This window comes from Mustela erminea, chromosome 15 (genome assembly GCF_009829155.1).
Source record: "Mustela erminea isolate mMusErm1 chromosome 15, mMusErm1.Pri, whole genome shotgun sequence".
Lineage (NCBI taxonomy): Eukaryota > Metazoa > Chordata > Mammalia > Carnivora > Mustelidae > Mustela > Mustela erminea.
In genome coordinates, this window is record NC_045628.1 from 11,004,522 (window position 1) to 11,017,714 (window position 13,193).

Consider the following 13,193-nt stretch of genomic DNA (forward strand, 5'->3'; position numbering starts at 1 on the left):
AGCAGGCTCCCAGGACCCTGGGATCATGACCTGAGCCGAAGGCAGAGGCTTAACCATCTGAGCCACGCAGGCACACCCCAAAAAATTTTAAGTAGGCTCCATGCTGGAGGCTTGAACTCACAACCACAAGATCAAGACCTGAGCTGAGATCAGGAGTTTGACACTAAACCGAATGAGCCACCCAGGTGCCTGCAGTCCAGATTCTTTAAAGGTACTTCCTAAAACGAGGAGTCCTAGGGAAAAACCTGAACTAACTCCAACTCTAAAGACTGTTTAGCCTATCACAGGCAAAAGGAGAATTAGGTCAGTGTGTACAAATGACTTTCGAATTACCCCTTAGCAATGGTTCCCTTCTACAAGGTAAAGATGGTGTCTATTTCGCACACTTAGAAAAGAAATGGCTCACAGTGTGGCCCATGACAAGCAGCAGAACCTCCAGAGTCACAAGACCTGAGTCCACTCTTAGCTCCCCTGCCTCACAGTTTCGCCCCAGTCGGGCAGATCGTTTCTCTGGACCCCAATTTCCTTTCAATAAAATGTGAAGACACGTCCCGGCTTTCCCACAGCTGTTAAAAGGATCACATAAATCTTTACAGACTGTAAAGCACCAACAAAATATGATATTAAGCAATAACTAAACCCAGTAATGCAGCTGTCCCCTTCTTAAAGTTGTACCAGACCATTTGGGAGTTACCTTTGGAGCAGTAATAGTCAAGAGCTCTGACCCACACTCAGATTTGCACGTTACAGTAAGCACACAGTAACTGCTACCCAAGGGGCACCTGGGTGACTCAGTGGGTTAAAGCCTCTGCCTTCAGCTTGGGTCATGATCCCAGGGTCCTGGGATCAAGCCCTGCATCGGGCTCTCTGCTCAGCAGGCAGCCTGCTTCTCCCCTCTCTCTGATGCTTCTCTACCTCCTTGAGATCTCTGTCAAATAAATAAATAAAATCTTAAAGGGGGGGAAAAAAAGCCTATTACCCAAAAAAAGGGAGAAATGCTACAGCTTTTCAACAAACTGGATACAAGCCTACCAGTCATTGCAAACAGGGAAATAAATGTTTTTTGAACACAGCGCCTGTTTTCACATTCAGAACATGGCCTCAGGTGGCAGCTCAAACTAGTAAATCTTACAGGGTTATCTTTAAAAAAAGAAAAAAGTAAACACTAGTTTAAAAACAAATGCTAATGCAAAAACCAAAGTTACTGTTATTCCCAACACACCCACAGTGGCATTCCAGGTAATGCTTCAGTCCCCTAACCGGCTCATTCATCATCAGGATGCGCTCTGCTTCAAAGCAGCCACGAGCCTCAAAACTGGGGATTAACATGGAGCCAGAAGGTGATCTTACCAAGGTAAAGTTCCACATTAGCTAGTGCTTCAGCTTCCAACTTTCCAAGGAAAGGTCCCCTCCATGTTTCAGGACACGGAGCTAGGAAGCACCAGCTCAGTACTTAAAACAGCATTTGAACAGTAACAACCTTCCACGGGAACGCCCTCCAAAAACACCGAAGTCAGGCTTTTTCACTTAAGCACAGCTTTTTCTTCAAAACAGACACTAACTATTTAGTCTTTGGAGCCTCACCAGCATGACCTTCTGTCAAAATCGAGGTTGGATACCTGTTATCTGAGAGATGATAAAGCTCACAATTCTCTGGCTTTGCCTCCACGAAGTTAGAGCACCAGGAAACTATACACACCAGCTCTGAAATTCCATCACCCCATCCGGCCCCCCACCAGGCCATTCTTCCCACCCCACCTGTAGCAGATGCTGCGGGGGACCACCTGGAGCAAGCAGCGCAGCACCCCCCAGCTGCCGCATTGACTACGCACCACGCACACCTGCTCCCTAGTCTGGTCAATTTGCCTTAACCAGACACGAGTTCTCCATCATGCCGGGGAGCTACCCCCTTCTCAGCCCTACAGCCAATGACTGGCTAGCAAGGGGGTTCAAAAGGCCATCCCCACTCACCTCAAGATGGGACCAATTCAGTCCATACCATCTGGTATTTAAGAACGGGCTGTCCAATATGGCAGCACCAGCCATATACAGCTACAGAGCATTTGAAATGCACCAGTCCAGATTCCAATGTGCTCCAAGTATAAAATAACACACCAGATCTGGAGGCTTAATACCAAAACAATGCAGAAGGCTCCATTAATATTTTTAACATATATGTTGAAATAATACTTTAAATATACGAAGTTAAATAACATACACTAATATTAATCTCACCTTCTTTTACTTTTTTTTTTTTTTAGGATTTTCTTATCTGTTTTGAGAGAGAGAGAGAGAAACGGCACACTGGTGAGGGACAGAGGGAGAGGAAAAGAGAGAATCTCAAGCAGACTCCTCACTGAGTGGGGAGCCCCACATGCCACTCAATCTCATGACCCTGATCAGGACCTGAGCTGAAACCAAGGGCTGGATGTTTAAGCGACTGTATCACCCAGGCGCCCCTTGTTTTACTTTTTTTTTTTTTTTTTAAAGATTTTATTTATTTATTGGACAGACGGAGATCACAAGTAGGCAGAGAGGCAGGCAGAGAGAGGAGGAAGCAGGCTCCCTGCTGAGCAGAGAGCCTGATTCGGGGCTCCATCCCAGGACCCTGAGATCATGACCTGAGCCGAAGGCAAAGGCTTTAACCCACTGAGCCACCCAGGCACACACCCCCTTGTTTTACTTTTTTAATGTGAGTACTAGAAAACTTTAAATTACATTTGCAGCTCACAGTCCGTTTCTACAGGACAGGGCTAACCCTGAGCAGGGATCCTCACACTTCCCCGAGCGACACTATCGCCTGGAGGGCTTGTGAAAACATTGCCGGGCTCCAACCCCAGCTTCTAACTGGCCAGCCTGGGATGCCACTGCAAAATCTGTATTCCTCACAAGCTCCCATGTGGGAGCTTGCATGCTACTTCTGCTGCAAACGGAGTCTCCACTTCGAGAACCACTGCTCCAGAGCTACCCTGTGGGATGAGACTAAAGCTGGTCTCCAGCTGGGGCCCCTTCCTTGCTTAGCTTTTTTTCCCCCTGCACTATGCTGCTTTCTTCACACTTCTGTTGACCACCCCCTGCCACAAAATCCCTTTCCAGGCTCTGCTTCTAGAAAATCTAACCACCCCATCTTCAACGGAACTGTTTTTCCACAACTCTAGCTTTCACAAAGGGCCAGATCAGCAGCAATTAATGAAATAAGAAAAATGGCTGTTTATTTTTTGTAAAACAAGTTCCAAAGTTATTTACTGGATTGCTAGTTACCTTATATAATGTATTCTACTCAGTCAATGCTAGGACAAGGTTTATTCATACCGATGAAGGAATGTTCCTTACTACTATAAGACAAGGACAGCTTCTGGCCTACTGCTTCCCTCTTTCCTGTGACTACTATGAGGTTCATACTACTTTTTGTGCCCAAGCCATATAAATTTCCCCTTTATCCATTTCGTCAAATTTGTTAATATAATGTAATAAAAGCACTGAAGTCAGATTTGAGTTTGAATCCCGAATCTCCCACTTCACTGTTGTGTGAACCTGGGAAACAGCTGTGAAAATGAGATCCATTTGAAGGTGGACTGGTGACTCAATGTGAAGACAGCCTTCTTCCTCCTTGCCATTTGCAGCAACCCCAGAATCATGCATCGACCCCAGAAGATGGTTTCAAACTACTACTCCTTGCCCACAACCATTCATCATCCCACAAACAACAAATAAGATCAACCACCCCACTGTTCTATAAATTCAATCAAATCATTCATAGAACTACTGTCTCTATCTTCTCTCCCAAGCTGCAGCCTTCCCTAACTCTAAAACACTATCACACCCAGGGGCTTAGGTCAAACCAAGAGCTTTTTTTTTTTTTTTTTTTTTTTTTTTTTAACGTAAACTGAGCTATAATTCACATACCATAAAACTCAATTTTTTTGAGGTATACAACAGTGTGGCCTCTCAGTATATTCACAAGGTTGTGGAACCATCACCACTATCTTTTTTCATCCCTCCCACAAAGAAACCCCTTAAGTCATTAGCTGTCTCCACTATCCCTCCTCCCCCAAGCCCCTGGCACCTACTCGTCAGCCTCTGTGCATCTGCCTATTCTGGACATTTCACATAAATGGAATCCTACAGTATGCGGCAGCCTTCTGTGCCTGCCTTTCAAGGGTCCTCGCTTCCCCTTTTCCTCCATCTCCCTTCTAACCCTACAGCGAGTACTACTGGCTCTGGTCCCAAGATACATCCCAGGTCTCAGCAGGTCTCTCGAACTCCAGCGCCACCACACCACCATCGTCAACTAACTTGAATTTCTACAGTGGCCTCCTGACTGGTCTCCCCGGCTGCCACTGTGCCCTCCCCAGTACCCACCAGGACATTCTCCACAGAGGAGGGCAGTCTCCTCTCCAACGTGAATCCAATTTGCTTAAAACCCTCCAGTGACTCCCACTATTAGGGTAAATGGCACATGCGTGCCCCTACATGGGTGCCCTGTCTACCTCATCTCCTCGCACTCCTTCCTCCCTCCCTCCCTCCACTCCGACCACACTGGCCACATCCATCCCTTGACTAGACCTAATGCCGTCACGTCTCGGAGCTTTTGCTTTGGCCGTGCTATGGACCGCCAGTGCCCAAGACTGTCACAGGGTAGGCTGGATCCGTTTTCCCTTCAAATGCCACATGTTCAGAAATGTCTCCGCTATATTCTTTAAGTAACCAGCTCTCAACATCGTCACAACTCTTTATCCCATTATCCTATTTTTTTACTTTCAGAGCCCTTACTACTCTTTGAACTTACCTATTTCTGTGACCATGGGCAGTGTCCTCTACTTGGATATAACCACAGTGAGGGCAGAAACGTTTACTGCTATACCACAGCACAGCCAGCACCTGGCACACAGTAGGTGTAGTGGGTTGAATGTTGCACCCCAAAATGATGTGTCCATGTCCTAGAATTTGTGACTGTGACCTCTTTGGGGAAAAGGGTCTTTGCTGATGTATTTAAAGGTTTCAAGATGAGATCATCTTGGAGCCTTTCATGGCCCTAAATCCAAAGACAAGTGTCCTTAGAAAAGAAAGAAGGGTCGCCTGGGTGGCTTAGTCAGTTAATTAAGCCCCTTCCTTTGACTTGGATCATGATCCCAGGGTCCTGGGATGGAGCCCCATGTCAGGCGCCCTGCTCAAGAGGGAACCTGCTTCTCCCTCTTTCCCTCTGCCTCTCCCCCTGCAGTTTGGGTTCGCTCTCAAATAAAACCTTTAAAAAGAAGAAGAGGAGGAGGAGGAGGAGAAGACACACAGGGAGAAGGAAGGGAAGGCCATGTGAGGGCACAGCAGAGACTGGAGGAATGGAGCCACAAGCTAAGCGATGGCTAGAGCCCCGGGAAGCTCAATGAGATCAAGAGGCACTCTTCACTAGAGCCTTCAGAGGAAGCATGGTCTTGCCAACATCGTGATTTCCAACTTCTAGCCTCCATAACTGTGAAGGAATAAATGTGTGTTGTTTTAAGCCACCAGCTGTGTCCCACGGATGCTATTAGTTTTCCTGACTAAAATTGTAACTCTGTATCTTCCAACATTTTTTTTTCAAATCCAATTTTCAAACATTTTTATTACATTAGAGAGAAAGCTACCTGAATCGTTCCTGGCCTGCAGTATCCCATAACTGTAACTTTACATATTTACCACCAACATTTATTATCTTTGAACCAAATTCCACTCCTATTGTATGATTTGAGTCATCTTTGAATTTTTTTTCTATAAACTGATGAAGCAAGCAAGACTTGCCAGTTCCTGCCTTTCCAAGATCTTAAACAAAATAACCAAGATCTTAAACAAAAAATCGTAGGTTTCGGACACGGCCATCTGCGACATCTTGGGAGCGGTACAGCCTCTCGCCAGGTCGCCAGCTGCAACTCAGGCCGGCGGGAGAGGATGGTGCAGGTTGTCCTCGGAGTCTCAGTGGGAGTGGCGCCTGCCAGGGGACAGGAGAAGGGACGGCCCGTGGTCCCCACAGCAACCGCCGGCCACCCCGCAGCTGCGGCACTGCGGGACTTGTATCTTCCAACATTTTTGAAATTCACTTCTATTTTGATTTTATTAATACTGACTCCATCACAGTTTCTGTTTTCTTTTAAAAATAAAAATGTCGGGGTGCCTGGGTGGCTAAGTCGTCTGCCTTCGGCTGGGGTCATGGTCCCAGGGTCTTGGGGTCAAGCCCTCCATCAGGCTTCCTGATCAGCAGGAAGCCTATTTCTCCCTCTCCCACTCCCCCTGCTTGTGTTCCCTTTCTCACTGTATCCCTCTCTCTGTCAAATAAGTAAAATCTTTAATAATTAATTAATTAATTAAAATGTCAATAGGAATTTAAAATAAATCATTTTTAAAAAGATTTTATTTATATTCTACTTTTATTATCTATTATTATAAAAATAAAATATAATAAATAAAATATTTTTAAATGATTTATATATAAATATATATTATACAAATATAAATATATATTAACATGATATGTAATATATATTATATATTATTCTACATTTATTATATTTTATTATTATTTATTTAACAGAGAGTGAGAGAGAGATCGATGCAGGGCTCAATCCCAGGACCCTGGAATCATGACCTGAGCCAAAAATAGACGCTTAATGACTGAGCCACCCAGGCGCCCCAAAATAAATCATTTTTTAAAATCATACAACACCCAGGAGTGGCTGGCTGGCTCAGGCGGTAGAGCTCGCAACTCTTGATATCGGGGTTGAGTCAAGTCCCATGTTGGGTGTAAAGATTATGTTAAAAAAAAAATCTTTTTAAAAAGACTGGAATCATTTGAACAACTCCTTTTCCCTCACTCTTTTGATCAAATTGTCCCCTATCTTTCCTCCTTATTCAGAAAAGTGTTTTACCAATTATTCCTCTGTTCTGAACCTCTTTTTTTAAGATTTTTTTGTTTACTTGAGAGAGAAGGAGGGAGGTAGGGACAGAGAGAGAGAGTGAGAGAAAAACACAAGTAGACTCCACACTGAGCAGAGAGCCCATAGTGGGGCTCAAGCCCACAACCCCAAGGTCAGCACCTGAGCTGAAACTACAGCTCAAGGCTTAACCAGCTGCACCACCCAGGCATCCCTTGAACATCTTAAGAACAAAATAAAATCCAAAAAGCAGATATATAGATACACAAATGTCCATAGCATTTTATTATACCAGAAACTGGTTTCTGGTATAATCTTAGAAAATTTTTCTTCCCAAGTGATTGTCAGAAATCTATTAGCACAAGCTGGTACAGCCACTCTGGAAAACAGCATGGAGGTTCCTCAAAAGTTGAAAATAGAGCTACCCTATGACCCAGCAATCGCACTACTGGGTATTTACCCTAAAGATACAAATGTAGTGATCCAAAGAGGCACGTGCACCTAAATGTTTATAGCAGCAATGTCCACAATAGCCAAACTATGGAAAGAACCTAGATGTCCATCAACAAGTGAATGGATAGAGAAGAGGTGGTATATATATGTACAATGGAATACTATGCAGCCATCAGAAGAAATGAAATCTTGCCATATGCAATGACATGGATGGAACTAGAGGGTATTATGCTGAGCGAAATAAGTCAATCAGAGAAAGACAATTATCATATGGTCTCCCTGATATGAGGAAGTTGAGAGGCAATGTGGGGGGTTTGGGGGGTAGGAAAGGAATAAATGAAACAAGATGGGATCGAGAGGGAGACAAACCATGAGTCTTAATCTCACAAAACATACTGAGGGTTGCCAGGGGGAGGGAGGTAGGGAGAGGGTGGTTGGGTATGGACACTGGGGAGGGTATGTGCTATGGTGAGTGCTGCGAAGTGTGTAAACCTGGTGATTCACAGATCTGTACCCCTGGGGCTAATAATACATTATATGCTAATTAAAAATAAAAAATTAATTAAAAAGAAAGAAATCTATCAGCACACTGGAAAGATTTACCTCCGGGCAATTCTAAAGCATTCAGATAGGCTTCAACATTCTTTTTCATGACTAGGAAAGAAATTCTTGGATTTTAAGGAACATAAAGCTTAAGCATTTAAGTTCTGTGCAGGCACCATATAATGAGACCATCTCTCAAATGAGAAAGAATTTGAAATTGTAAAAGCAAGTTTGGAAATCATGCCATTCAAGATTTATATCCTAGCTCACCTGCGCCCTAAAGCTAGTTACTTAACTGCTGAACTTTGTTTCCTCATCTGTAAAACTGCAACTTTTTACCTAGTTGTCAGATGGGTAAGAGATAGTACATGTCAAAACTATTTAAGGGACAGAGATGTTCAATCAACTGTAGCAATCACCATAAAACCATGGTCCCTGAGCCCCTGAAAAATGCATACAGGAGAAAAAACTAGGTATTTAAACAGAACATGTTTGAAAGGCTAATACACAAAACAAATAAGACTAAAAGGTGAACTCTACACATATCCTAAAAGCAAACAAACTTCTGTTAACTGGCTAAAAGAATGATTCCACTAAGGTCTGGAATTGCCAGGCTGCCTTCTAGCCGACCAAATGCTTAGCAGGAGTGGAAAGAGGAATGAGAGGAGTACAATTTTCTAATGGTTCTGCTTTAAATGCCGGCTCAGTAGAGCACATTTCAAATTCATGCAAGGGAGGGACAGAAAGAAGCTAAGAAAGAAAGAAGCTAAGCAGCAATTCAAGGTCTTCCAAGTTCTTCCCCGAAGTGACAGTGAACTCCTGAGATTCCTCCCACCTCCAGGAGGAATTCCTTCTTGGCACAAATGTAACTCTACTCCAGTCAGTACTACCACACTTCCAGCACCTATTGGGTCCAAAACTTCGCTAAGAACACAGAAATAGACAAGATGGCATCTCTGCTGACACACTGAAAGACAGCAGGAAAGAAAAATCAAAGCCCACATATTACACAATAGTGTATTGTAAGTGTATAGCAATACGTACCATAACACCTTTCTCCTCACCCTCACCAATCCCTCCTGCCTCCAACAGGAATGGCTTCCCATTACTAAAAGATAGTTGGATCTACAAAGCACAGCATGATCTGATTCATACCTACCTCCCTACAACCACCTATTAATCTCTGCACACCACCACCGAACCAGGTTTTTCCCAGTGCTTCTACCTTGTCATTCCCTCCAGCCACAGGACCTTTACATATGCCAACACCCTTTTCTTCTCTCTTTGCCTACAAAAAAGGTCACTTTACCCTTCCAAACTTGTTTCAGTTTTCACTGGCAAAGGAAAATGCTTCTTTCCCTTAAGCTGTGTAGCATGATTAAGGGTACCGGTACTGGAGTTCTAAATCCTAGTTCTGCCACTAATTCCACTGCTTTGAGTAGATTACATAACACTTCATGCCTCAATCTCTTCACCTATAAACGGGGGTTATAAACGGGGGTTATAAACGGGGGTTATACAGCTGTTTTGAGATTTAATAAATTAATTCCAGTAAAGCACCAGAAAACAGTAACTATGACACAGAGCTCAAAATCTTGACCCGGTCAAATTTGACTCGGTCAAATCCCTCCACTTTATTTTCTTACAGCACCAAGACCTCTCCCCTAATAGCATTTTACACTTATTTATCTCTCCCTAATAGACTAAAATGTCTAAGAGAGCAGAAACTATATTTGTTCCCTATCAATGGAACACAGGAAATAATCCAACAAAGACTTGTTGAATAAAAAAGTAGCTGAAAGGAAGAAGCCAAGGCCTAGCAAAGTGACTTGTCTAATACTATGCAAAACTTCATCTGTGTGTCTCCAAAGCCCTTGCCTTTCCACTACACTATGCTATCTCCTACATAAATTGCCTAAGAGTCTTGGCAACTGCAACTAATACAGCCAACAAATGATTACAGAACACAAACAGCATTTTAAAACAGTAAATTTTGTGGCAACACAAAGAACGCTGTATATTTTCAGAGTGGCATTCCAAAGTTGACCCTAAGCTAAAACAGGTGCTTACTTCCTTTTCCAGCACCAGCTCCCCCACTGCTCACCTGGGGCTCTGTTCCCTCCTATTTAAAAAAGAGTTGGATGGGCCAGATCTTCTCTGAAGTGTCTTCCAATTCCAGAGTTCAGTTACGATAAATCACACTGTGTGGCTATTTTTAGAATTTTTTTTTTTTTTAAGGAAGTTTAACAAGAAGAGTGAACCAGGTGACAGGTGGTTTTCAGGGAGACTTTCATTTTAAGGAATTTGTTCCAATGACTTAATAAACCCTATTAATAAAGTAAGGTAGTCTTTGCTCAGAAACAGTGAGACTCCATTTTCAGGACAAAGTGTTAACGGCCACCCACAATCACTCCAACATATGAGCCAAGGCTGCCACCACGAAACCCTGGGACATACAGAACAGTGACAAATGTGTTTAGCGCAGTACAAAACTCCGGCTAACTACTACAGAGAAAAGAAAAATAAATTCACAGGGTGCATATACAGCATACCACGGTGTAATACAATTAAAAGGGGCTCTCAAACGTAAAAGGTAGCAGCAATCCTGCCATCGCAGATACTTTAAAGGTTGAGAAAAACTCACAACCCTAACTCTACTTGAGCGGCAACCCAGCGTCCCTTCAAATTCGGAAAGAGGCAAGAGAAAATGGAAACCGTAAGGACCCTTAAAAATTCACGCCGGGAAGCTCGAGATCACGCCGAAGCCGCTACCGCAGGAGAACCGGCGCCGGGAATGGCCGGACACCAGGGCCGACCGCTGTCAGCCGCTCCCCGCGCGCGAGCCGAAAGCGCACGCCGGCCGGCTGGCTAGGCCCCTCTGCCCTCCACCAGCCTCGGGGGAAGGGCTGCGGCGGGCGGCCCCGGCTCGGGGGCGCTCCAGCGCGACCTCGCAGGAAGAGGGACGAGGGTCGCCGACTGCTGCCGAACCGGACCGCGGCGCAGCCGGGATAACCGCGGGGCGCTCTCCGCCCGACCGGCCACCCCCAGGCGGTGCGGGCTGCGAGCCCAGCGGAGCGCAGGCCCGCGGCGCGCCCGGCCGCTCCTCACCTTCAGGGTCCACAGCGCTGCGCCCCTCATCAGCGGCTGCGGCCACCGCCGTCCACGCCGCCCGGCCGCGACCAGCACCGCCGTCCGCACCCAGAGCCCCGCCATTGTCGCCCCCGCCGACCGACGCTCCGCTGACCTCTCACCCCGCCGAAGGAGGCGGAGAAGGGGAGCGCTAGCGCTTCGGCCAATCACGCGCCGGGACCGCGGCCCCGCCCCCTGCCGCGCAAGAAGGGGAAGGGGGGCGACCCGCCGACCCGGACGAATTCGCGGCGGGCGGGGGCCGGTTCGAGCGGGCCGGGGGTGAGCGAGGCGGGGAGCGCGCCTGGGTTCTGGCCGCACCTGCCGCGCCTGCCAGGGTTAAAGCCGGTCCTGTGCCGGCGTCCGCCTAGCTCCCGGCCGGCGGCCAGACCGCTCCGCCTCAGTTAGCCGCCCAAGCCCCGGGGCCACCCCACAGGACCGAGTGTCCCAGGTTCCAGATTATGTTCCTTTTCTTCGAAGGCATGAACTGCAAGTCAAGACGAGGTTTCTGAATGAGTGTGGGAACAGAGAAGACGCTCTAGGTCTAGAAATCATGGATCAGAGCTCAAGATCTACCTTTGCCTCGTAGTAAATGCGGGTCAGAGGAATTGGCCCAAACCCGGGTCCGTTTCTGTTGCTTTACCAGAAGCTAATAAGAGCCAGACCTCGTGGTAGATGTCTCGAATTCTGTCTCTTTTCGTCTTTACAAGAACCCTAAAGGCCCACACAGTATTTCCATCTTGAAAAACCGAATTTATAGAGAGGTAAAGTCATTTAGCTAGTAGGTGGTGACACTAGGGTTTGAACCCAGGTCTGGCTGTCTTCAAGGCTTGGTCTTTTGCTTTGTTATATTACAAATTTGTAAACATGCACAAAAGACACAAAAGACAGAAACAGGGTTTCTCTCTCCAACAAATCAACCATTTGTCAATCTTGTTTCATCTAATCCCCCTTTTCCATCTTTCGCTGGAGTATTTTAAAGCAAATCTCAGACATCAGGTCATCCTGACTACAAATAAGCCAGTATCAGAAGCTCTGATCCTCACTATTCTGATACTACTTCAGAGTCACCTTGAGAGAGTGACAAAGCTAGGAGAGACCTCGAGTATGTTACAGCATGGCAAATGCCCAGAGATACAAACAAAATATTCGGGGATATCAGAGAGGTGACACTTAATGGAACTGTAAAATGTAAGTAGGAATTTTCATGACAGACAAAATAAAAAGTATCAGTTTCACAAGATTTCTCATTGATGTATCTAAGTCTGGAATCACTTCTTACCAAGAAATCTACTTTTCTTTTTTTCTTTCTTATTTTAACCTTTGGATTGGTTCTCTTTAGATCCTGTCTGTTTTGTCATATGGAAGCTCTTTTCATGAAAGGCATTTATGGCAGAAACTAATTGTCTCATATCTATTCTCCGCTTATTTCTTAACTACGAGAGTTCCTAAGTTTTAGCTGCACACAGGCCACTGAGCCAAAGGCTGCAATATCCTGCTTTCTTTACAGAAGATACGGCCATGTGACTAAGGGCTGATTATGGAATGGAAGGGTTGTGCCCTTCAAGAGTAGAGGCATGCCCTCCATTTCCTCTACTGTCCTTCCTGAAATTACACATCCTGGTGAGTGCTGGAGCAGCCGTCTGGACTCCAAGACAGGAGCCCCATGTTGAAGATGGCAGAACAAGTGACGGGAGGAACCCAGGACCCTGACCCTGTGGGGTCATGTCTAATGCATGGAGGGTTCAGCAACAGATTTTTATCTTGTTTAAATCATTGTTACTTCTGCCTTCACTACAGCAACCAAAACTGTAACGTAACCAACTCATAATTTAGTATCCAGAAGTGCGAGGCTGACATAATGAAATCTGAGAAGAATGGTGATAACAGGGACAACCCCAAAATAGGAAACAAGAAGCTGAGAGCTAATGACTCTTATGGGCAATATACCTCTTTGGGAAAATGGTTATTTTCCAACTTTTGGACAATCTCACTATCGCTATCACTAATACAACCTTGTATTTGAGCACAGTGTTTTCAAAGGAACATTGAGCGGCACTTGAAGCTGGACAGTTCTACCCTGTCTGAGCTGTGCCACCCATTTGCGATGTTTATGATCTCCAAAACCCACTTCCTGTCTGAAATGTCTGAAAACAGTTGATCCATGTA

At 45.4% G+C, this 13,193-nt stretch overlaps 1 protein-coding gene across 2 annotated transcripts in view; it reads right to left on the reverse strand.

Moving 5' to 3' along the window:
* The window catches only part of PCCA (propionyl-CoA carboxylase subunit alpha), a 394,384-nt gene extending 383,230 nt beyond the window's left edge, over positions 1-11,154 (reverse strand). For both annotated transcript variants that reach the window (XM_032314393.1, XM_032314395.1), the window contains exon 1: positions 11,007-11,154. In XM_032314393.1, coding sequence (XP_032170284.1) covers positions 11,007-11,111 — 105 coding nt within the window. In that variant the 5' untranslated portion in view covers positions 11,112-11,154. The remainder of the gene's footprint in view (positions 1-11,006) is intronic.
* Positions 11,155-13,193: the final 2,039 nt, after the last annotated feature.